Below are 26,015 nucleotides of genomic sequence, written 5' to 3' on the forward strand. Positions count from 1 at the left end.
CTCTCGTATATATATATATATATATATATATATATATATATATATATATATATATATATTACGTTACACAGGCATGTTTGACATATCATTCTCAATTTTTAATTTAATAGTACTTTGAGCGTGAAGCTGAATACGACGCGTCATATTCATTTCTGTAATACGGGACAACAACTGTGCAACTGTGTTCATAATTCAACTACGTACGCTTGCCCGTAAATATTTAATAAAATCGTTTGTCGTCGCTCAGCGATGATATCGATTCAGTGATAACAATGAAATGTTTTCTGCGTAACAGGTAATTACCGGAGTGTTGCTTTACAATTAGCGTTGCACTGCAACGCTAGGATTATTGTGAAACAAACGGCTTTGACTAGATAATTAACAATACGACGCGAATACTACATAGTTTGCCTATCGTTTTGCATTAAATACGTTACAGTAATCGATGGGAAATCAGGCGTTAATTTCACGTTTTTTCCGTATATCTCCGTATCACCGAGATTTTATTCGGCTCTGAAACACGATTTACTGTTTGAAATATATCTGTCTCGTACAGCCTCCACATACGTTACTATCACAAACCTATACATCCTGCTTACATGCTATATCCCATAACGTAAAGGAGAACAAATGTAAACTGAAATATATATCAAATCCGTAAACTGTGTTTCACCGTTTTCACGTGCTGAAGCACTATCACTGGCAACATCAACGGAAAATTATAATAATATGGCAGAAATCCATTCAACACTCTAGTCGAAATAATTCTTTGAAACGAAACTCTTCTTATTGCGAAAAATTATTATATTGGCCAGTAATTATTATATGAACTCCAATTAATAAACTATTATATAAACTATCCAATTATTATAAACTTATTAATCAACTAAAATTATTTATATAAACTATCCAATTAATAAGCTATTATTATAAGCTATATTGAAGTAATAATAATAATTATTATTAACAAGTTCGTACATACTTCATACATTGTTGCAATTTGATTAGAGTTCTTGAAATCCAACTTTTAAGTACGAATTGCTTTTCTTAAATATTTATTTAATATTACTAATATATAAGGATCATGTTACACTGTACATTAGTTAATATAGGAAATACCTTTTCGTGGTATTGAAAATTATTGTTCTTCGTGTTTGTTTCATTCTCTACTTTATTCTCGCGATTCAAACAGGTGTATAGAAAATGAAAAAAAAAAAAAAAAAGAAAAGAAAAACACAGGGGAGACTAGAGAAAAGAAATTATTCTAGGAGATAACAGAAATTTCGAAGGCAGAAAGCTTGGAGTGGTCGAATTTAATTTCGCAGAAATTAATCCAGTCGTTGTTTCCTCCCACCGATTCCCAACTACACATTGTTCACGATCCGGCTTTTATCTCCCGCGTCAATATTGTACAGGCCAGGGAACATTTCCGCTCTTGGAAATATGAATAACAATGAAACGAAAACGCTAAGGGAATGATAGGAAACCGCGGATGGAAATTAGGCACAGCAGCCCCAAACGTTATATCGCTCAACGTTTTTTCGCTCCATTTCGTTTTACACGTACGCACCCCGGCCAGGGCTGGCTGGCCGCGTCCTAAATTAGAGCCTCATATTGCCCGGTTTCAAGCCCGGATAGTCCGACGTAGCTAGCTCTCTTTTTTTCTCTCTTTTTTTTTTTTTTTTTCGTTTATTTCTGTTCAGGACTGGAATCGCGGACTCGTCCGTTGTCCCTGCGAGTTTTCATTTTCGAATGATCCTATTTGCATTTGCCGGCCCCGCTTCTTTTCCCCCTTTTTTTTCTCTTTCTTTTTTTTTTTTCGACACCGGGCCCGGTTGTTTTACAAGCGACAAACGATGTCCTCGATTACACCGGCAGAACGGGTGGTTTAAAGTAACGAGATAGCTACGTTTCCCTCCCGACGCTTTGTGCATTTTTTACGGAAATTACAGGAGGTTGTTTGCACGGCCGCAGCCATGGCTTTCCAACATCTGACACTATGACCTGACTCCTCTCTCTCTCTCTCTCTCCTTCTCCTCTTGGCCACGTTAACAAAGTTTCAGCTTTGACGCCGCCGTGTGTACGTGTGGTTTCGGCTTTTGTGGAATTATTAAAAAGGAGCAAAGAGAGAAGAAAGGAAGGGAAGTAAGGGAAGACGAAGAAAAGCGCACGTTCGTTCGAATTACCTAACTAGGGAGAATAACTCGCTTTCGATGTTGTTAGACTGTACGGCCACTGAGTAACGGGCGAGCCCTTTGTCGTTTTACTTTGTATCTCATTCAGAGATTCTCTTATTTCTCTGGTCTTGGTGTTATCATTGCAGGAGTTTCAAATGTGACAAGAATGGAGAGACGTGAACGATGAACGAGATGTTTAACGATTGTTAAACACACGGTTGGGTGAAGTATTGTAATAAAAATGTATTATATTATAGAAGAAAAAATATATTGTGTTTTTTTGGTATTGTCGTTGTAGAAGCTTCAAATGTAACAAGAATAGGGAAATAAATAAATATGTAATAAATGTATAGTAATGGTTATTAAATGCACGATTGAAATATTTTAGCATTGTGTAATAAAAATATATTATAAAAATATATTTGTAATTATATTATGAAAAGACTAAAACTATATTATATTATTGTAGAAGCTTCAAATGTAGCAAGAGTAGGAAAATAAATATGATATAAATGTATAGTAATGGTTATCAAACGAATGATTGAAATATTATTTAGCATATTAATATAAATATATGTTTGTAATTATATTATAAATATTATTGTAAAACGAAATTATATTATATTGTTGTAGCTTCAAATGTATCAAACACACGTATATTAAAACTTAAATACACGCGTTATATACACGATTGAATAAAATTTATAGGGCATCGTAAATGGACGATTTATTAGATTTGGCTGTCAATTCTACCATCTATCAGTGTAAAATATCAGATCAAATATCAGAGTTTATCAATTGACAGGGACATAGTATTTTATTGAATCTAGAAAATTTATAAAATCTACTTTTTTTTTGTTGATCATTGGCATTTGAAGATCTATGTATACGTTTAATCGTTAATCTTAAAGATACGATTATGACACATAGTATCGTCCTTATTTGACCGTTCGTATTATTCGATATACAAAATGTACTTGAACGAAAATTTTTCAAAGATATTTGTATCACGGTTATATTTTTCTACGCTCATATAAATATTTTAATTAAGCAGAAATAATGCTTAACACCAATTGAATAATATGAATGAAAGTATTCCCGCAAATGGTCAGATTTTGGACACGAAATACCAAAGTGTGTCTCTTTTAATATTTAATGTAAACGTATTCCTTTTTTTTTTTAAATCTTATTATCTATTTTTAATATTTAAAGAGATTTATTATTTTCTTTATTAACAGGCAAAAACAGTGTGCAAGTATATTTTGGTATATCGTTTTGCGCAGAGTATTTCTTTCTTTCCAAACACTTTCATCAAGTCGTCAAGTAAAGAGAAATACCATAAAGTTCCTTTATCGTCAATAGCAAGCATTGAAAGTATCTTTCGATAAAAAATATAGCTGCTATATTTTCAGTAACACTCTTTTGTCAGAAATAAAAAAAAAATAGTTTTTCATTCAGGAGCTATTTTACATTTATAAAAATTGGGCAAAAATTATGGAATTCTTTTATCTGACGGTTGAAGACTGTATTGCGGGACGGATATCTCTTAATATATAATCTACAACTATAAACACGTACTTAATCGATAATTACTCTCGTTGATTGCAAATGTCAATCAAAATGAAAGGTTTCGAGAATGCGTGGCGTAAAGCGACGTGATTACACACCGAACTACGAAGAAAGTTTCGCTTATCGACGTTTAACATCAAATGTAGAATACGTACGAAAGTTAACGAAAGTTACAAAAATCAAAGAACCAAAAACAAAGAACCTTTGTTCGAGTTTTCAATTCTCAAACATTTTCATTCTTTTCCTCTCACAATTATTTTTTTCGATTCGACCGCACTGTGAAAACAATGATGAATCGCCAAGGGTTCAAAAATGCTTGCTGTTGTTACGCGCAAATGTTATTCCGACATTTTGATACAAAAGTTTCCCAAACGTTCGCAATTATCGGACAATTTTACCCTACGTTGACTACTCGAATTTCCACGTCTGAAAAGTGGCGAAATATCGAGTCGCGTGAAATCAAATGTTATACCAAGAGAATACAGATTCATAATTCGAAATCGGCGTGCGCGATTTTTTCTCTCTCCCCCCCCCCCCAGAGGCAATTTACGCGGTACAATAGAGAGAAGTTCTGTTCGCCGTTGGCCGGAGCGTGTTCGTTTCGCCATCGAGATTTGTGCATGGCTACACGACCGCGTCTGGTATCTGTACCGTGAACGATCCAATAAAATGGTACGTTTAGTAGCCCGTTGCGACGATAAAACCAAGCCCGGGACGAGCCGCCGGCATCAATTTTTTAAGATCATTCCCTGAGAAAATTTCGTCTCGCTTTCGCTCGGATATCGGTTCCTTCCCCGCCGTCGTACACCACCGGAATCGAATTCATAGAGGCAAGAAAGTACGTTCGGTTTTCGTCTAACACCGTTGGGATAAAATGGCTGGCTCCCGGCATCGATACACACCAGACGAACAATGACGTCTGTTGCCTTTGAAATATTTATCGTAACCATCCTACGGGAAGCATCACGTGCCATTTTTATGTTATTGACCTGCGAGCTTCCGCCAGCGAACCCTGGCCTTTCGTTTTTCTCGGCCTCCTTACGACATCTCTGCGACTTTCCAGGATAAGCTATTTCGCGAGGGATTGCGCAACTGGGAGAAAGAGAGCCGGAGATTCTTTTAGCACGGTGTCGCACAGCTGTACGGCGATCGAAAGATCGGCCAACGTTTTTATTGGATAATGCGTCAGTACGTCTCAGAGTTCAATTTATTCGCAATCGATAAAGTATCGAGAGGTACGTGTAGTCGGAATAAGAAGTCTTGTAAGATATCAAATTGTATGATTTCAGATTGTGACAAAATACGGGAAATTCTTGTTTCATTTCATTTTAGCGACGCGAGTACAAAACGACGAACGTGTCACAGTTGATTTTCATCATGTTCGTGAAATGATCCTATGACGCAACAATAAATTAATTCTTTTTTTTTACAAAACTGTCATAGAAACGAGAAACGATATTGTGAATCAACCAAACCAAAAGCTAACCAACAGGCCACTTACTCCAAGAGTAAACCTCTGTCAGAAATTACCCAATAAACGATCGACACTTTTCCTAAGCACTCGAGGTGAATAGGATTTTCAGCCGACGCTTTTCGGCCAAGCCGCTTTATCTAATTTGTAAATTAAACACGGCACCGCAGCGCCGTTTTCGTGAAAACGCTGATCTACATAATCGCCGAAAAGTCGCCAGGTCTTCGCCCACTCTATAATATCGGACGTGTTTCTTCTCGCGGTGGCCGACAAGCTCTCTGAATCAGAGGCCGTACGTGTGCAGCCATTCGCGGGGAAGAGTAATTGAAAGCGGCGGGAAGTCACGCGGGGCGAGCGGGAGCAGCTTTTTTCCCTGATACACGTGGCGAATCCGTTAAATTGATAAAGTTTCGCCAAGAACTTTTATAATACCGGGCCGCTGAAGAATGTTCAAGTATATACGAGCTGGCAATTTATGTTCTTCCAGGGCGGGACCACCTTCTCAATCCTATCCGGAGAGAGTGTAGAGGTCGCTCGTGTGAGCTTCTAAACGCGTACTAAAATCCACGCAAAACGTGTATCGAGAAATTAAGAATTCGGCTGTGCGTGTCTTTTCATACGCCTAATATTTATAATATTTATAAATATTCCTAATATTATATGCCTAATATTTATAATATTTTAAATATAAATATTTTATATACCTAATATTTATAATATTTTAATTAATATTTTGAATAGAAATATTTTATATGCCTAATATTTATGTATATCTTTACATGTAATATTTATATACATCTATGTTCAGGGAATCCCCGAATATTTATATATATCTTTTTATACATGTAATATTTATACATATTTATATATCTTTACATATATTTATGTTCAGGGAATATTAGAGAATATTAAAAATGGACGATTTTTAGCGTGACAGACATTCTTTAATAGAAGCAAATAGATCGTAGTTATTCTTAATATTCAATATATAGGCAATATAATCATTAAATTGTGTATGTGTATTTAACATTTTATACATATGTATATGTATGTTTTGTTCATATATACTGTGTTAACACACTAATCGCGTTCATATATACTGTGTTAACAAACTATTTGAGTGACAGTCAAGTTTCCATTGGTTTCCAAGAAATATTTAGTAGAAAAATGAGTTTTTAACAATAAATCGTTTTTAAATTAAGCAAATTAAACTCGATATCAAATAACGATACAGCAATAATACAGTGAATTTTTGAATTATTTTGAAGTAGTCATACTTCTGTACTTGTGACATATTGAAAGAAACATTAAGGGATCTAAGGATCTCTCTTTGCAAATTCTCTAAATTTCAAGTCTACACTTGAGCGATGCAAGAAATGTGTGAAAATTTCTAATTTTCAACAAACCGACACTGAAACACGTACAGAACAAACAACAAAAGCACGAAGAAAGGAATAAAAGACAAGAATAAAACCTACTCGATTAACGTGATACTTTCTCGTACATTTCGAAACGAGTATATGGTATTTGTCCCAAGAATTTCGACGGCGATTATGAAAAATTCCACCGATCGAGATCCAGATCTTTTCTTCTTCTTTTCTTTTTTCTTTCTTTTTTTCCGCACACGTGCATCTACGTGCAGGTGATACAGGAACCTCCGTTAGATCGCCGCCTCGTATGCCACCGTATCTTTGACCATCTCCAGTTCCCACCGCTGCATCTATGCGGGTAGATGCGGGCTGTTTATCACACTTTCGAGGAGCATAACCGTCGTAAAATCGTCCCGCGATCTACATTACAAAAGATCCCGGAGCTGCCGTCGTCGCGTCGGTTCGGCAGTGTGTGTAACCGAGTTCCCGTCCCGAGGCCCGCCTTTCGTTTCCTTCCTTCCTTCCTTCCTTCCTTCCTTCCTGGCTGTCTGGTTGCCCTCCCCCTCTCCCTCCCCCTCTTCGCCCCTCCCCACTACCCCCTCGTTGCCATCCAACTTTGCAATTGTAATCAACGATAACGATTCCGGCAGCTCGTTTCGTTATTCGCGCGGAATAATTCCCGCGCAATGCAAAACGGCCATTCGAACGTTTCTATTTAAGAGATTACCTTTGAGCGTGGCGCTGCCGACAATTTCGAGCACTGTTTTTCGCCGCTTCGGTCGACACGCTGTCTCTCTCTCTCTCTCTCTCTCTCTCTCTCTCTTTCTCTCTCGTTGCTCCGCCGGTCTGCATTCGCTTGCGTCACAAAATACCGCAAACCACACACGGGCAGATACTTCCCGTTATTTACCATCCGGTGCGTTTCTGATAATCACAATCGCGGATTCATTAATTCGCCGTTGGATTAGCACGATTTTATAAACACCGAGCGAAATTATATCGCTTGATAATTTCGGCGAAAATTGATACGTTGATCAAATAAGATCCACCACCGATCCGCAGGGCGTATCCGTGCTTTCGCGTCCCCGTGCGGGGGGCTTTTATCGGCGTCGGATTTCGAATTATTGTGATTTATTCGAATTGATTTTCATCATGACGCACGTTTCCGTTTCATAAATATTAGAACACTTTATCGGCATCATGCGAAACGTGACGATTAATATTAAATCACCGTGGATATGATTAATTGATTTGAATTTTATATTCGACTGACCGACGAGTGAGGATATTATGGCGGAAAATGTGTTGGAAATCGTCTGCTAGAACTGCCGTATATTATAGCGTGCGTTGAAATTTTAGATCCGATCGAACGATTTCCAGAAAGTCGAATGCTCTCGAAATTTAAATCTGTATTGAAATTGTAAAGTCGTGCTGCATGTAAGCAATGAATAAGACCGAAAATTGATATTAAAGTATCACGGCAAAACCGTGATCGAAATACGCGAAATAGATATAAAAAGGGAAAGAAGATTAATAATTACATTAAAATAAAATAAAAAATTTATCTTTTTTTTTTCAGAGCAAATTATTGCATTTTAGATTTCACGGGAGAAAAAGGCAAAGGCTAATCCGATTGCTGAACTGGAATAGACAGACCTTTTGATATTCCAGTTGCTTTAATTAGGAGGTTATTTGAAATTATTTTATTAATTTATTTAATTATCGAGGTTATTTGAAATGTTGAGGAATTTTATTATTACAAAAATATTCCTCTGTTATCTTTATTTGAGGTGGAGCAGACGCAATTGAGCAGCAAAAATGCGAGGTCATTGCTACTTTTGAAGTTTGCAGTAAAAGTAAAAATTCCTCGGTTGCATGTTACACAAACGTAAAATTTCAATTTTACATATTTCTGGAGGTGAAATAACCAATTAGGATGGCGGAACTAGCGGCGAACGGTTCTCTGCTGTTTTATGAAGTCGTTCATTGATATTTATTTGAAAAATAACTAACGTTTAATATTAACGGATCTAATTGTCAGATAAACGAAGTTTACTCTTTACATTTATTATTTAATTCTGATATACAATTTTAATTTCAATTTTAAACTTTAGGTTTAACTTTCGTAAAAGCGAGCACCCTTCGGTTCAAATTGATCCGAGTCTTTTTTACACGTACGTAGTAAAGTTCTGAAAGAAGGAGTCGATCGATAAATCGAATAGCTTAATTGGTTAAAGAAATCTTCAAACAGAAAACCCGCGGGAGATGCGGGTTCGCGTTTAGATTCGATTCTGCTCCGATAGTTTAAATCTCTTTTCGTCTAGCCAGTCGAAGATACTTGTCATTTAGCGCGTCGTTGAATGCATGTAGACCAAGCAAAATGAAATGAATACAATTTCCTACGTTTAATAATAAAATAGAATAAGAAATACAAAGGGATAAAGCAAACGAGATATGCAGCTGCAGATTCTATCAAGTATTTAGTATCAAAAGAAGAGTATTTTCCGGAAGAAAAGAGTGCGATTATGTTACACGAAATAAACCGAGATGCGGAGTACTTGCAGCAGCATGAAAGTATATGCTATGCAGAGTAGAAATTCGTAGGAAATGTCGCTTTTTACTTTCTTTCAAATATTAGAAGCAGCTGGCAAAGATGTATGCCTACACGTACACACACAAACACACACACACACATACACGCACAAGGGGTGTATCGACTTTGTCGAGTAAGCCGGAAATATTGCATCTGAACTCTGAACGCGAAGTTTGGAAGTGAAATACGCCAGGTTACATTAAAACGTTGCCGTGGATATGGACGCAAGTTTTGAGCATTTGACACGGGGCTGCACACGTGTCGAGGGGTATACATGCGACCATATCGAACGTCGCGTACGTGTACATACTTTACACGCGGTTTCTTTATCCCTGCTATGTGTAGAGATGGGATTGAGTCCAACATGTAACTACGAATCTAAGTACACTCACAATGTATTCATTTTATAGTCAAGTCAAGTTCAGTGAATACATTACATTGCTGTTCAACGTACAAGTTCAATGTAATACATTTCGTTGTAGCTTAATGTGCAAGATCAATGTGCACGTGTATTTTATTTGTAATTCAACATACAATTTCAATGTATTTTTCATTGAAATTCAATGTTTTATTGAACGTACAAGTTTAATTTATAGAATGTATGTATATTTGTTTTATTGTATTTTAATGTACACAAGTTCAATGTATACGCTGTAGTTCAATTTGCCAGATCAATGTACATATGTATTTTATTATGTAATTGTGGTATATAATTCAATATGCACATTTCATTGCAGTTTAATGTATATATTTTATTATAGTTCAATGTATAAATTCAATATGCACAATATACGTATACATTTCATTATTAAAATTTCATGTATAAGTTCAGTGAATATATTTTATTGTAGCTCAATGTATAGATTTCATTGTATAGTTAAATGTATAAGTTCAGTTGTATGTTTCATTATAGTTTAATGTACATACAACTATTCATTATATTGTAGTTCAGTGTACACATTTCACTGTGGTTCAATGTATACAATATACATATACATATTTCATTCTATTAAAATTTCATGTATAAGTTCAGTGAATGTATTTTATTGCAGCTCAATGTATACATTTCATTGTACAGTTTAATGCATAAGTTCAGTTGTACATGTTTCATTATAGTTTAATGTACATACAACTAATGTATTTATTATATTGTAGTTCAGTGTACACATTTCACTGTAGATCAATATATACAATATACATATACATTTCATTGTAATTTAGTGTAGAAGTTCATTGTATATTCATTGTATGACTGTATAATACAACTAATGTATATAATGTATGTATTAATATATGCATAATTATGTATTTTATTGTAGCTCAATGTACAAGTTCAATATGATTCAATGCACGCGTTGAACATGTATGTACAGTGTAAGTATGTACAAACCTCAATGCAATTTAATACACAAATTCGCCGTATTTGAAGTGATTTTAGCGAAAACAGCAAACAATAGAAGAGGAGAAACTTTTGCGAGACACTCGATCCCATCTCTAGCTACACGCTCGAGGGATCGATATGTGTGCGCGTGTATCGACATACCGCCGCATACATACGCAAGTATTCCCGTTGTTTTTAAAACTCTTGGCATACTTCTCGCTGGCGGAGGTTCGTAAATCCGTCAAGGCTCCTCTCGCGAGGAGTTTTCGAAAAAAGAAAAGAGAAAAAAAAGGGAAAAAGACAAAAAACGTCGGCAAGAATATGTCTCCCGGTATCCGTGTGCCTGTACGCTGTCTCTGATGCTATCTCTAACTCGTTCTAGCGGATTCTAAAAGTTTCGCGTCGATTTCGTTCGATCGCGTCCGTCGCCAACGGACGACGTCATCCTCCTGTTTCTCCTCCCTGTTTCCGGAATCCAACGGGTGTGAACCGGCATACCCGAGGACTTTACCCTTCTCACCCTGGTGAAAATGAGTCATTCCTTTCTCGACACGACGACGTCCGCGTCGACGGGAATGCGGAATATATCGTCGATCAGATAGGCGAAATGGAGTTTCACGTTGACGAGGAACACAGAAACGCGCACGTGATTTCTGCGATTTCGAGTCGGTGCACACGGGCAATGGTTATACGGGGCGATTTGCGTTCGAAAATCGTAGTCGAGAAGTAACATTGCCCGGGCAGAGGAAGCGGGCCGGTCCTTTTATACGTCGCAATTCCAGAATGAATCGAGCGACAATAAACGTTCGCTCCGTTGCCGGTAAAAATCGTGCAGCGGTAATTTATCGTCGTGTCGCGCCACTGAGTCGGTAATTTGCATAATTTCGGATCACTCGACGAATGGTTTCGGAGTTAAAGGTTGTAAAGTTATTAACTATTATTTATATTGTTAACTTTGCTACGTCTTTCGGTTCTTTTTTTTTTATATATATATACGTATATATACAATTTTAAACATTTGTTCGACGTATCAAGAGCAATTTCAATTTCAATTTCAATTTCTCTGGGATTAATGCAGGGTTTCCTTGAAATCGAAGCGGGAAAATTCGGTTTATTCGATACATATATCGGTGAAAGTTCAAACATATCAGATGTCATTTTAATCCGTTTCATCTTGCAATCAAGGGGAGGGGGGCGATCTAAATTCTAAATGTTATTCCCGAAAACAAATACATCGCTCTACACGTTGCGGTGGAAATTGTCTCCTTTTTTCTCTTCGGCGGCAGGTTGCATTAGCAATTCCATTGGCGCAACTAGGAATCGTACTTTGAAATTGCACGCGAAACAATAAAAACTGCAGAGGAAGGGCCAAACCCTTTCGGAGGGGAGGCCGGCAGGGAGGACCAATTTCGTTGGTTTTTGTAAAAAAAAAAAAAAAAAAAAAATCCGTGGACGACCAACCGAGGATTTCCGGCCGGCGGAAATTCACTGGCTTGCGCGGCGTCAATTTATCGAAACACGAGGCGAGCGGCTGCGTTTGAAAAATTGATTCGTCGGACGGTTAGCGCTTTGAGCGTTGCGCGCGTGTTCGCGGCGCGGGCGCGTCGCTAATTTTAATTGGCGTTTGATTTTCGAAATGGCGCGGCGAACGCGTCTTGAAAGTAGCTGCTTGAAATCCGGTTATGAACGCGTTTCTGAGCGCGCGTCGCCGGAAGTCCGGCTTTTTCACAGACGATATCCAGCTTTGAAGTTCACCAGAAGGATATCCGAGCGTAGCAATTAAAGCGAAACTTTTTATCGTTAGCGCGGCTCGTTTCAGAGAGAGAGAGAGAGAGAGAGAGAGGCTGGTTGACTCGCCCAACTTCGCTCAAACGAAGAACTTCGGCGCCGCAGATTCTCTTTCCTACCATTGTGAACCGCCTCGAAATCCGTTTGTTCGCGTTTCAATTACACGACAATAGGAGCCCGGAACTTGCCGGGATAATACATTGTTCGCACACCAGCGATAGAGGCAGTCGGTGTTGGTGTTAACCGATGGCAAACTTGTATCTTGAAATTAACGCGCGGATCTAATGTGTGTACTTATGAGCGTGGAGAGGGTAGGAATATGAGATATCGCGATATCTATACATGCATCGTGCTACTCTACCTTTAACAACAAAAGTTTGGGAATTAACGCTGGGATTGCTAAATCAAAATTACTTATTAATAAGTTGTTAATACAAGTATCATCGCGCGTAAATAATTGGACACTTGGTGCGATTCTGTTAAGAACATGATATTTTTGTTAAGTTTCGATAATTATCATTGACGAACATTTTCAAATTTCATACGGGATGTTGTAAAATTTCCTTGATTACGTAATTAATAATTGTTACTGTGACAGAGGAGTTATGTGATTGCCTGCAATCCACTTTATCATAAAGAATATATCCTTTCTTTCCTTTTTTTTAGCAAACAAATATACCAATTTTATATTCAATATTATATTTGCGTAAAAAGATGTAGCATTAGAGTAATACTGTGTATAATTCTGTGAATTATATTTAAAAATACTTCTCAGCAATTAGTACGAATTTAATTCCAATTAAAACTAACACGCTGAAAATTAGAAATCATTTAATTAAACTGTGCTCATAATATTAACAAATTATTGGGATAGCTGATGTAATAACCACATGAAATCTACAAAGCATCAAGAGCATAGATATTCTACTAAATATATGATTTAGTAATTTCCAATTGGAGACACATTGATTTGACATATCTAATTTCTATTACATAATTTATTTGATGAAACGAACTTGATCATTTCCTCATTTATATTATTTTAATATATACAATACCACACATATCTCAATATCAAATCACAAATATTATCTATACTTTTATCTATAATATTTTAATAGTTTTGTTCGACATACACAAACACATACGTATTTTTACGTACAATTTAATTTAGATACAATTTAGATACAATTTAATTTAGTTTGAATCGCACACAATTTAATTTAGTTGCTTTGAAATATAGAAACGAAAGGACATATTTTTCTTCCTCAATTGGAGATGGTACGTCTATTTGAAATTTATTGATTGAATAAATACGACAATATTTTTCTGAGAATCAGATATTCATCGACTACTACAATCTCTTTTATATCGCGAATATCCGACGTGTTCGATTCCGTTGTGTTCAATTTCAATGGTAGCCTCCGAAAATGGAGAAAGTTTAAATATCCAAGTACTAAGCGTTTTGCAATTGTTCGACTCTAAAATTCGCTAGCGATTGGAAAACTAAAACCATTTGCTTCAAACTTCTCAGCCATGATACAGACGAGCGTGCGTGCCATTTTTAGCGAACGGTTTCTTCCATAAAATAAAACGACAGGACAGTGTCGTAATTGTTAAGCGAGAGGATAATGATGATTGCTAGTGATAATTGATTCAGACTGTTACAGAAATAATTAATCGGTTTCCTTGTTATTGTTCAAAGATATAAAAAAGTGAAACGAATAAAATCGTACACAAATTTACAAATACCTCAGATTCTACGTGAAAAATGTATCAAAAGTAAAGAAAGAAATTTTTTTATTCAAGTCATCATTTTCGAAGAAGTCGAGAAAATTTATATAGTACGTTTGAATTTCGTCAATTTTGGGTTGTCTAGGAATGACTAATCGATACGAAATAACTATAAAATAAAATTTTGATACTTCATTTTCAAGAAAACAGCTTGAATACGTTCGATTAAAAATTCATTTGGTAAACGTATGCTTGGAACATAAAATTTTAAATTGAGTTTTGCAAAAAAAAAAAAGAAAGAAGAAAACGAAGGATCCTTTGAAAAAATTGCATTTCACACTTCCGGCTTATTTTCACAGAATAAGAATAATTTCCCGTTCATTATTTATTCCCGAGCAGTTCAGAGAATTAGCTGAAGATTCTCATCACGTGATTCTTTTGAAAACGAAGTCTCAAGCGAGAGAAATTTATTCTTCGTTTCTTTCGATTTAGTTTTGGTGCCTCGATACCGAGACGCCTCGTGTACGTGCGCTCTAAATTTCCGGCCGGGAGTGTCCTCCACACGCTCGCAATAATTTGGAAATAAGAGTGCAAGTACCTACTTACGGGCGATAGTCGCGAATAAAAGCTAACGTCAACAACGTTACCCCACCCCTGTTTCCGTTCCTCCAGCTCTTACCCCGAGCTCTGAACACCGCGATCTTCGAATGCTCTCCTTCAAACAGGAAGAAAGTTTCGGTATGAAAACGCTTCCGCAGTCGAGCGAAATATTCGCGACGCGGGTGGGAAGGAGAGAAGGAGGGCAAACTTGCAACCCGTAGTTTAATTCCTTTCGATTTTCCCCGACCCGCTTTTAAATTCGGCTGCGTTCGTCTTATCTATCGTTCTCTTCCTTTTTCTTTTTTCATCCCCTTCGTTTCTTGCCCCTCCCCCACCCAGTGGCTCAACGAAAGGAGGAATTCCTTTTTTTTTTTCTTTTTTTTTCGAATTCCGCGAGTGGCAAGTATCGCTTCGCTGCAGCGCGAGCGGATCTTTCCCAGGGGCGAAAGACAAACACACTTTGCGATCCATTTGTTCTACAGCCCGGGCATTCCGGCGTGTACGCTGCAATCTGAACCTCGGAGCTGCGGATGATGAACGGCCGTACGAAGAGAGACACATTGCCATCACGATAGAATGCTCAACGGAAATTGAAATTTTGACGGGGGCGTAGGCGCGCGGCAGAAAGGACCGGACCGCTGGTGGTACAGACGCCGAGCTGAGCGCATACGGGCGTATATAAGACCGTACGTCATGCACCGATGTTACGTCTCGAACACGTCCCATACCAATAACTTATTCTCAATGATGCGTATCGTCTATCTTTGCCGGAGCACATCGAACCGATTTATGGTACTGACAATATCTGAATTTACTAGACGCTGGATGGGACGTGCGAACACTGGGAAACGCTCGTCAGAGTCGAGAAAGGGAAACAACGGGGGTCGAGAGAATGAGCGAAATGAACGAGCGTGAAAAAAGAAGGGGGATAGAAAGAATAGACTGAACGATGTGGAAACAACGGAGGGTAAAGAGGTAACGACGAAGGAGGAAAGGTATTTGAGAAAAAGTGTGCAAGAGTGAAATAAGGAGAAGGTTCCTTTTATCCCTCTTGGGAGACGAAGTGGAGAGGCAAAAAGGAGCAGGGAGAGAGAAGGCATAAATAACGAAAGGAAGGAATGGAGTAAGAAAGGAAAAAGGAATATCGAGGTCGAAGCAGAGAGTTCGAGGAATTTTTCGAACTTTGTACTAAATGATAATTGAACGCTTACGATACGTGGTATGTTATCCACTATTCTTTCTAAAATGCGGCTGACAAGAATGAAATGGATTTCAAACTAGATGTAATTTGAATTTTATCCTCATTCTATCCTGTCGCGTGAAATTTTTGAAAAAATTAAGGTTAATTTGAATAAATTAATTAACTATCGGAATTCCGAACAAATCATAAATCAAATATTGATTAATATATGTGTATTTTCAAATAGGATTTTTCTATGAAGAATTCATACAGTTCAAGTATAAGATCAAAAAGAACAAAATTCAGTTCCACCAATAAAAGTTTTTATCACGGATGACGTACATTCAAGTGGACACGAGTTCATTCATCTATCTAGAAACGAATAAAATTTTCGCTTTTATTTGCCGAAATACCTGAGCGCCACAAGGATTATACCCACATCTACACTGATAGATCTGAATCCCATAGGGGCGCTTATTGTCAGTGGTTACCCTTTTAACTAAACTTCCAAATGACGTTCCACGCATATTATCAATTTATAACTTCGTCAATTTATTTTTGAGAAAAACTGTAGAGAATGATATACCTTGTCTACGCTATATCTATATTTTTCAGATCCAAATTGCTTCGATAAACTAAATAAATATAGGAATTACTTGTTTGTTTGTTTCTCTTGATATTGGACAATTCCCTTTAAAAACGATTAAAGCGATCGCTTTTCATCGTGGATGGTCTGATTTGGCAATAATGTTAAAAACGCTTATTGAAGATTGTAACGAGATATTCCAGCAAGTTACACTCACACGTACAGACAAAGGAAATATCTCGACTTGTCCCACATTCGCAATTTTATATACCTCGATTTCGAATCATTGAGAATTAAATGACGTCAATGAATGAACGAAGCACTTTTTCTAATGAAACGCTTCTCCATTGTTTCCTTGAAAAATCGTGATATTTATTCACGACCTACTGATGCAACTCCGATCCTCTCGTATCGCCTCTCAATCAAATTAAACATTCTCAGTTCAGTTATTTGTGGAACGTGTTTGATCGAATACAAATAAACAGTCATTATGAGACGCGGTTTCGCACGGCGATTATCTCAAAATTCAATTCGGCTAAATGAATGAGCTGCGACATCTCGCCAAAATTCACTCGCACGTACCAAATTCAATACTTCGAATTTGTTCATTTAAAGTCCGAACCATAAGTATCTAAACGACGCGTCGATAATGTGAAGTGAAAATTCTCCTTCTCGTTACTAAATATTTTAATGGTAAAAATTCTTTGATGTAGAGTGTGTGTTATTTATTATAACTGGACTATAGGCGAATTCATATTCTTGAGGATACAATTGGAAAAAGTAGAATCTCGATAGAAAATCAAATACATGAACCAAAGAAATATTATAGAAAATACTATACTTGAGATATTATATATATATTGTATATATTATATTATATTATATTATATTATATTATATTATATTATATTATATTATACTATATTATATTATATTATATTATATTATATTATATTATATTATATATATTATATTATATATTATATTATTTTATATTATATTATATTATATATATTATACTATATTATATTATATATATATATATATTATGTGCATTCTACGCAATTTTGTATTTTAAAATTTTCTATATAATCAATTACGTATAAAAAACAGAATCCTAAAATTTAGATATAAGTGGAATTCAGATTTTTTCGTGTATTTAATTAAAAAAGCGAAATCTGGAATTGAGAGTTGTTTTATTTGTCAAGGGACAATGACAGAAACGTTTTATCAAGTTTTATCAAGAATTCAGCCATTTTATCCGGGACGAATTTAATAAAAAGAAAAGATGATCGTCGTACTTACTTTCAGTGAAGGAGTACACAGCTTTGAAGCCTCGGGATTGGCGGGACGATGTGATGCCATTAAATTCCAAAGAAAGCCGTGGTCCGTTACTCATGATAGGCCGCGCTGGCTTTTCACCGCAAAATGCATCTATCTTCTCCTTCTTTCTGTCTATGTGCACGTACGCCACTAACGAATCCACGCCATCGCATCTGAAGTTCAAAATAAATATTGCATCAGTAAAATAAACAATACCAGTGAAAAATGAATTAATTCCCGTTACTCGACTCGCACAAAAATTAATAAATTAATAAACTTTTTAGAGACATTTGTTGCGATACTAATAAAACTTAACGAACGTAAAACTACACGATAAAATTTCGAACCAACACATTTATTTATACACTCGAAGATTGACAAAGGATTAATGTTCTGTAATAACTACTGTAATTAGTTTTAGAGCGATCGTTCACATTATTTGCATTCGTTTCCATAAATTTTGAAGCTAACAGCTCGAGTAATTATTTTAATCAAGTGGCTGAATTATTATCCAATTTTCAAAGAAGAAATAATTAATAATAGTTCGCGTATCCTTTCGCTGGATCCACGGAAAATACGGAAGGTTCGTCGTTGATACGGCTACATTGAATTATTATTATTCTAGTACATGAACGTAACATGCAATACATCATCAGGGTAATAGTGTCAATATTCATTATCATCGATTAGCGTAATCGGATAAATTGTGTGCGAGACTAAGGGGCGATACGAGCGAGTATAGGCCACGCAAAATAGTTCTTGTTTTCGCAGCGCGGAGCAGCATATGTGTAAATTAGCGTCGTAAAATTGTGGCAAACAAACGTGGCGAATTTCATTTACATATATTGTTTCGCGAAATGTGCGAGTAATGTAATTTATGATATATTTCCTGTTTGCTTTAATTGTTACTGCGCAATGTATTTTGTATTCAGTTTAGTATTGTAATTGATTGCAAGAACTTGTTATTAAAATATCCTGTCCTATATTCAACGAATACATGACAGAAAATAATAATTTTTTAATGGACGTTAATGGCATTAGAAAGTCGTATTATACAATGTACGTTATACAGCGAAAAAAATTCTTTGTTTTGACATAAATTAAAGTTACGTTTTATAAGTTGTTTAAAGCCAACAGTAATAGATTAGTTGAAACATGATTCGTTGCTCCAAGCTGTTATTTTTGTTTTTTATTCTACGTAAAATTTGTTTAATAATAAGTTTGTTCTATTTTAAAGTAATTTTAACTATGTAATGTTATCAGATGCAAACTATTTCTAGAATGTACGCATTGTGCTTTCAACGAAATGTTACATAATTTTCTGCTAAATGTTCCTATTTGTCAAAACAATGTTCGCGATAACTGCGTCCTTAGACTAGAGATATAATTACATGTTCTTTAAATGAACACAATTTTTATTAAATAAATCGTACTAATAAATACTATCCTGACGTGCGATTCTATATTTTTAACTTGCACTTCGTTTCAAGAACATTTTTCTATTTACAGTTTTCGCAGGCTTAAAATACTATCCATGCTATTGCTTTAGTATTACATTTTCACAAACCGTTTTGCCCCTTTCAAAGAAAAATACTTTTCTGAATTTTTAAATATCTCCTTTTATAAATGAAGTCTCTCAATAAAACGTAAATTATATTACTAACATAATTGTTACTATCACTTTATTAGTTTCAATATTTAATGAATATTTCGATCCTTCGTATCATTATATTATGTTATTTAAACTTCAACACCGCGATAATTATTGTTACTGATCGACTATGATGTTACTCATCAGCCGATCAGTCGATAAAAGATAATCAATTAGCATAGCAATTGCATACTATCACCCTGTTATTTTTAACATTACGAATCCCATCTCACAGTCTACATAATTATCCTCCAACTAATTCCATCTTGGAGGAGCTGAAATTTTAATTAGATCTCGGGTTTTCATCAGCGTATTGTAAACTCGTGTACGCCGGATTCAAACAGATCTGATCAGTAATGGGTTTTAGGACTTGTGGCAACGGCTCCCCCAAAATTAGGAACATGTACAACCATCCTAAATTACGTGCTCGTACACTCCACGTAATACTAGTTTGCGGAAAGCATTTTGGGAATTAAGAAAACTCCCGCTTTGCTCCCGCTTTTGTCCTTCCCTCTGAGATGACTTTAACGAAGTCTTAGCGGAAACTGCGGAAGTTTTCTTTGTACGGAACGATTATCGTTGAAAACATGTGTGATTTTGCTGGGGGAGATTGCAGATCTCTAATTACAATGTGTTTGGAATTCACTGGCGTGCATGCATGTACGTATATACATACATACGTGTACGTAGGCATAGATTTCAAACACTATTTAGAGTATTAAACGGCATCGAATAGTTTGTACATGTGCGTATGGCTGTGTATTATGTCGATGGCCGTACTATGTAAACGATAAATCAAATTAATACCATTCCCCTAAATGTGTTAAGTACACCACTGTTCACAGGTATTAGAATAGATACGGACAATGAAATGAATCTAAACGATATGAGAAACTTGGAGGCGAAGAAAGAGATGGGAAACGAATCAAGAAATCCTTCTTACTTTCTATTTCGTATGAAGATTATAGGGAAAGAACGTGATAAGTTGCATTCTTTATTTCTCTTTTATACAGAGGTACTTTTACAAATTATAATTATAATAATTATAATACAGTTTATAATATAATTATATATTTGATGTTAAAATAAGCTTTGAATTCGTCAGCTTATCACCTATTTTCACAAATTTCGCATCTTTCAGTCCAACAAGATGTTTCCATTTTCAATTGCGTTCGATTAAAATTCTGTTGTTTATTCATAAAATCACGTGAAAATATATACAAAATAACGTAAATAAATATTCATAAAATCAATGAAAATATACGTATCACGTCTTTCTCCTGCAATCTCCATATTCGTTCAGGTTCTATTTTTTTCATTGTGCGAGTTTGCAAAAGTTTGGGAAAGAGTTTGCAAATTTAACTACTTATCCTTTCGTTGTATGTATTGAGGTATTAATATTCTACTACTGGATTTAATTTTCCAAATCAAACGAGGGGCGGACGTGGATTAATAAAGCTCGGTCTTTTCTACGTTTGCTTCCTTTTTTTTTTTTTTTTTTTTTTCTCTGAATAAACATGCCGCTTTCAAAGAGAAATACTCGCACCTTCGCGTGGAAACAAGCGTAAACCGGTGTAATATTTTAAAGTACTTGGGCTGAGCGCCGCATACAAATTGCTTTTCGATACGTTGCCGAAACAGGCCGGTGGCGTTGTTCGATCGATCTTTTTCATATGCATTGGCAATGCGCGCGTTTCGGCTCCACGCTTGCCTCGCATTCGCATAAATGGCAAGGTCTACCGTGAAACGTGGACATTGCTTTAGGGGTCGGCTCGCAACACACAAACACGATAAAACGATACAAATAAACGGGATATCGGTTTGTCTCTACCGGAGCACCGTTGCTCTTGTTCTCCGAAGTATTGTTAATTAAACAATGTCGAAACAATGAATTCTATTTAGTTAGTTACGTGATTGCTAATACACGACAGCTATTTACTTGAAAATTGTTTGCATACGCGTATGTGGGGTGGCGGAAAAGAAAGAAGCATGAATAATTAATATGAGCTTTTGCTGAAGCCAAAGCGATCAACTCCATTTTTTATCAATTTTACTTTCGACTGTTGGATTACTATTATTGTATGTTATATTACATTATTATATTACTGTTGTATATTTATTACTATACAATTATTGCAATTTTACTGTAATCATTATATAATTGTTTGAAAAGGACTAAATAAATATAATAAATATAAACTATATAAACTATAATATAAATATATAATATAATATAATATATATTATATTATATTATACATAATATAATATAATATTTATAATTATATAAACTATGTAATTGTTTGCTTCTGTCAATTTATTTATCATAAACGTAAATGATTATAAATTCCAAAGTAGAACTGTAATCACTATATAATTGTTTGAAAAAGACTAAATAAATATAATAAATATAAATTATATAAACTATAATATAAAGATATAATATAATATATCATATATATTATATATAATATAATATAATATAATATAATATAATATTTATAATTATATAAACTATCAATTTATTTATCATAAACGTAAATGATTATAAATTCCAAAGTAGAAGCTAAGAAATATTTCTAATCGCATTTTTCCATTTTTATTGACGAAAGTTAACCTTACATATGCATGACAATTAATAACTTTTATAGTTTATAGTTCTTTTTTTTTTCTATCAATGTTCACAACAATGTTCATTGTCCGCCCTTTCTTCTCGTTAAATTTTATTCTATGAAATTATCTCGCGTTTCTAACAAAATTGTATGTCTAATCTCGTTGTATGTTTCTCATAGGAAATTAAACAAATCGAACCTTTAGAATTCGGCGAAAGTCCCGTTTCGTAGAAAATCTCGTTCTCCTTCCGTTTTGTTGTGAAAGTCTTCACAAATCGAGAAACGCAACGATACAAAGAAAACATTCGAGTATTCTGTTGCGACATTGTTGCGAGGATTTGATACACGCGAAGGAATTTTAGAGCGGCGAGAGGAAAGACACACGCGGGAAGAAATAAAACGAACACTTTACTAAAAAGACCGCGGGCGGCGCGCTTGTCGCTAGATTATGGCGGCTAAATACAAATCCTCAATACGTGTATGCACATATATTCGAACATTTGTCAACACATTTTACGAATGTTTCGCGTGTGTTGTATTAAACATTGTAAGAAAAACTGAAAACACGTTCCACATGTTTATCATAGCAGCGATAATAGATTTAAACATAATTGGAATTGCATCAGCCGTTTGAGAATTTATTATCTGAATATTCCCTAATGCATTGAATTTTCACTCAACAATTCAGTACAGTTTATCATTTGTTTCTTAAATGTTGTTTTATAACTTGTTTATCTAGAGTGACCTCTCTCTGCTTATCTCACATACTGATGGAGATTAAATTAAATGGATGGGCATGACTAATGAATGAACATTCGTTCCGGGATTTGCAACCACTATATGTGCGTATAGTAACAAGATAATGTCCATCACAGGAATCGTAAGAGCTTAGGTCTCAGGTGCCTATGTAGCTAATGGGATTGTTAATTGGTACGATACATATCGCAGATTTATGATAATATCAATAACTAAAGGGCCAGTCTGCAACTTCTAAAGTGTGAGTTGCACTATTTTTAAAGGTATTTTGGAAAATCAGCCGTGTTTTATATTTTCTCTTTAATGCGTTATAAATTACAAATTATAAATCTTACTTTCGTAATGATTTTTACGTTTCGGAAAGATGTAATACACGATACAAATGAGAAGCTAAATAACGACAAATAACAATAATAACAATACACAATTTATGACGATCTATATTATATTTTTCATTTCAGTTATTAAATTTTCCAAAGCTGTCAACTAGATGCACGCATATATATATATATATATATATATATATATATATATATATATATATATATCACTATCATACATCGTTAACAAAGATTATTTGCAATCCAAATCAATCTTCGGAGATTAATTTTATAAAAATTCATACCAATCCACTGTCTTTCCACAATTTCTACGAATTCTATTGTGAGTCACTTCCGTTCGACGTTTCATGTACAATTGACATCACAAACTGTCAGTTTGACTATAATCAGACTGCTCAAACATTTGCAGCGGATAGTTCCGTGGTTATTTGCAATAATCAAGTGTCACGTCGGCGAACTCATCGGCTGTTTAATATTAATACGTCGTCGAACGAATCGCCGGTGAATTTGTGAAAGTAAAACGATCGGACGAACAACGAAACGTGTAACCAGTGTTTGAGTCATATTCTGAGAGGCCACTAAATTTTCGCGCGCGCCGCTCGGATCGCTGAACCGACTATAATAAGTATGAATGTTGCCCAATGCTCGGGCACTCTGGCAAAAAACGACAATACAAAAGATCTATAACTTCTTTCGGAGAGAAACGGCGGATTTATCATGCCGTTAAGAGGAATATATATTCAAAGATATATATCGCGCGGCTCCGAGTCTTTTCTTTTTCCCCCTATTCTTTTAACGAAGCGATTTGTATGCGCGAAATGAACGTTAGCGGTGCATTAATAACGAACGTTAAATTGAAGACAGAGAATCGAAATAATTGCGTTTTTCCTTTTTGTTTTTTCTTTATTCTTATTGTTTAGTACAAGTGCCGGGACACTAACTTATAAACGTTTATAAATATTTTCTTTTCACAAGGAATTGTTGTACATTAGAAAAGCGTTGTAATAGATATGTGTAATTGATGAAGCTACCGTGATAGTAAAATACGATCTCAAAGAAGACAAGAATTTTTGAAAATTTCAGTGATTAGAATTATTTTTGTGAATGGAATTGAAGGAGCGAAACTGCATTAAATATTGTAACGAGTGTCGTAGGATTGTAAATAATTTATATTTCAACGAGCACTTGTGAAATTTATCATCGACAAATAAACATCCGCAGTCTGCCAATGGTTATTCAGATTTATCAACGATAATTTGTCTTAAGAGAGATACACCTAACGTCATCAATTCCTCGTCGACTCGTATCGATTTTATTTTCTCGTGTACCTAAAAAGCAATTATTAGCTCGCGATCGTGGAAACATTGAGGTGAAAACTCGCGACAACAACGCTCGCGATGGAAATTCCCGGCGAGAGATCACGCGCTCGAGAAATTCCAGTTCCATTTTAACGAAGAGGCAATGCTGGCGATGCTCAGCGACCGATAAATATCCGCTATAAATTACGACGAACCCTCGGCGATCCAATTTATTTGCAGCTCCAAGTAACTACGGAAATCTGTTGCTTAGAAAACACAACTGCTGAAATAGACGAACAGACGAAAGACGTACTTTGCAATTTTTTTACATGAATTTTATAATTGTGCATCTCGTCGAGAAACAGCAGTCCGAACGTTGGCATACAACCATGGCATTCTCTTTATCTGGCCGGAATCGTTTCTCGTTCGCTTTCGCGCTTATCCACGATTCCCTGACAGGCAGAGGCGGTCGCACGTGAACAGACGCCTGGCGTAAAACATATTCAATGGGAAAACTTTTCATTTTCACCGACAAAGGAAGCTTCACCTGAGGGACCACTGTGCATTTCCATTCGCTACTGATTTCACGTCCCGTTAGTGTCGTCAAGACAGTCAAGTCAAGATGTATTTTTCCTGATGCACGATGGCCGCGTCGTCTACTGTCCAATTTCATATTCAACACAGTACGAACATTACCACCTTAACTCCCGACAACAACGACTCGACCGATCCGAACAATGAACTCGACGTTCTTTTATCGTGACTTTCGTTTTCGTTTTGGGAACGAAATGCTACGATCCTAAAATTTCTCTCTCTGTTTTCCCTGTTTCTTCTGCGGCTGCTCGTTTATCCACTCGCTTCCCTCATTATTTCCCTTTCTTTCTACCTGTCTGCCACCGTCTTTTCAACCGGCGCGCGATTCGTCGCGAGAAATATTGCGCCCTGGATGTTCTTTTAAAGGGGTCAGGACAGTGTGAAATTTTCAAAAAATCGATTTTTTTTTGTTTTATTTGTTTTAAATAGCAGTTTAGAAGCCTTAGAAACAAGATACGAAAGGTCCTAGCCTTTACAGTGACTTATTTTGGCTTTATTTATGATAATAAATCCGCAAATACAGAATAATTGAATTTGCATCACTGTTTACAACTTTAAGCAGTATTATAAAGTGTGAGTCAAATATTGGTGAATCGAATATTAGAGGGCTTGGATTCAATTTAGTTGCGAATTGTAAGAACTGTGAGCCGCGATATAGTAAGTAAAAAAAGTAACTAAAGGATACATGTGAAAAATGACGTTCTGAAACTTTAAACGCGTTTTTCTCGAAACTAGGTTTTTAGAAACGGTGTGCAAGATATCTCGGAATCTAACCAACCAATTACTGTGAAAACTTGGTGCGTATCTTTGATGCAACATTTACTAGGGATCGACGAACGAACGTTTTTTAATTTTTCAACAATTTCGAAAAACGTAGAAATTTTTGGCATAAATTCGGCGCATCAAAAACAAATAGCTGCTACTTTCATAATTTTCACAGAAATGAAAATCGACAATCCTTGGAGAATAATTGTTTACTTTTGAACTTTTT

At 35.7% G+C, this 26,015-nt stretch overlaps 1 protein-coding gene across 1 annotated transcript in view; it reads right to left on the bottom strand.

Moving 5' to 3' along the window:
- The window catches only part of LOC122533391 (suppressor of lurcher protein 1), a 93,501-nt gene that overhangs the window by 47,579 nt on the left and 19,907 nt on the right, over nt 1–26,015 (bottom strand). Inside the window, 1 exon segment of the mRNA XM_043663038.1 lies at nt 17,755–17,945. Coding sequence (XP_043518973.1) covers nt 17,755–17,945 — 191 coding nt within the window.

Source organism: Frieseomelitta varia, unplaced genomic scaffold (assembly GCF_011392965.1).
Source record: "Frieseomelitta varia isolate USP_RPSP 00005682 unplaced genomic scaffold, Fvar_1.2 scaffold_146, whole genome shotgun sequence".
NCBI classification, from domain to species: domain Eukaryota; kingdom Metazoa; phylum Arthropoda; class Insecta; order Hymenoptera; family Apidae; genus Frieseomelitta; species Frieseomelitta varia.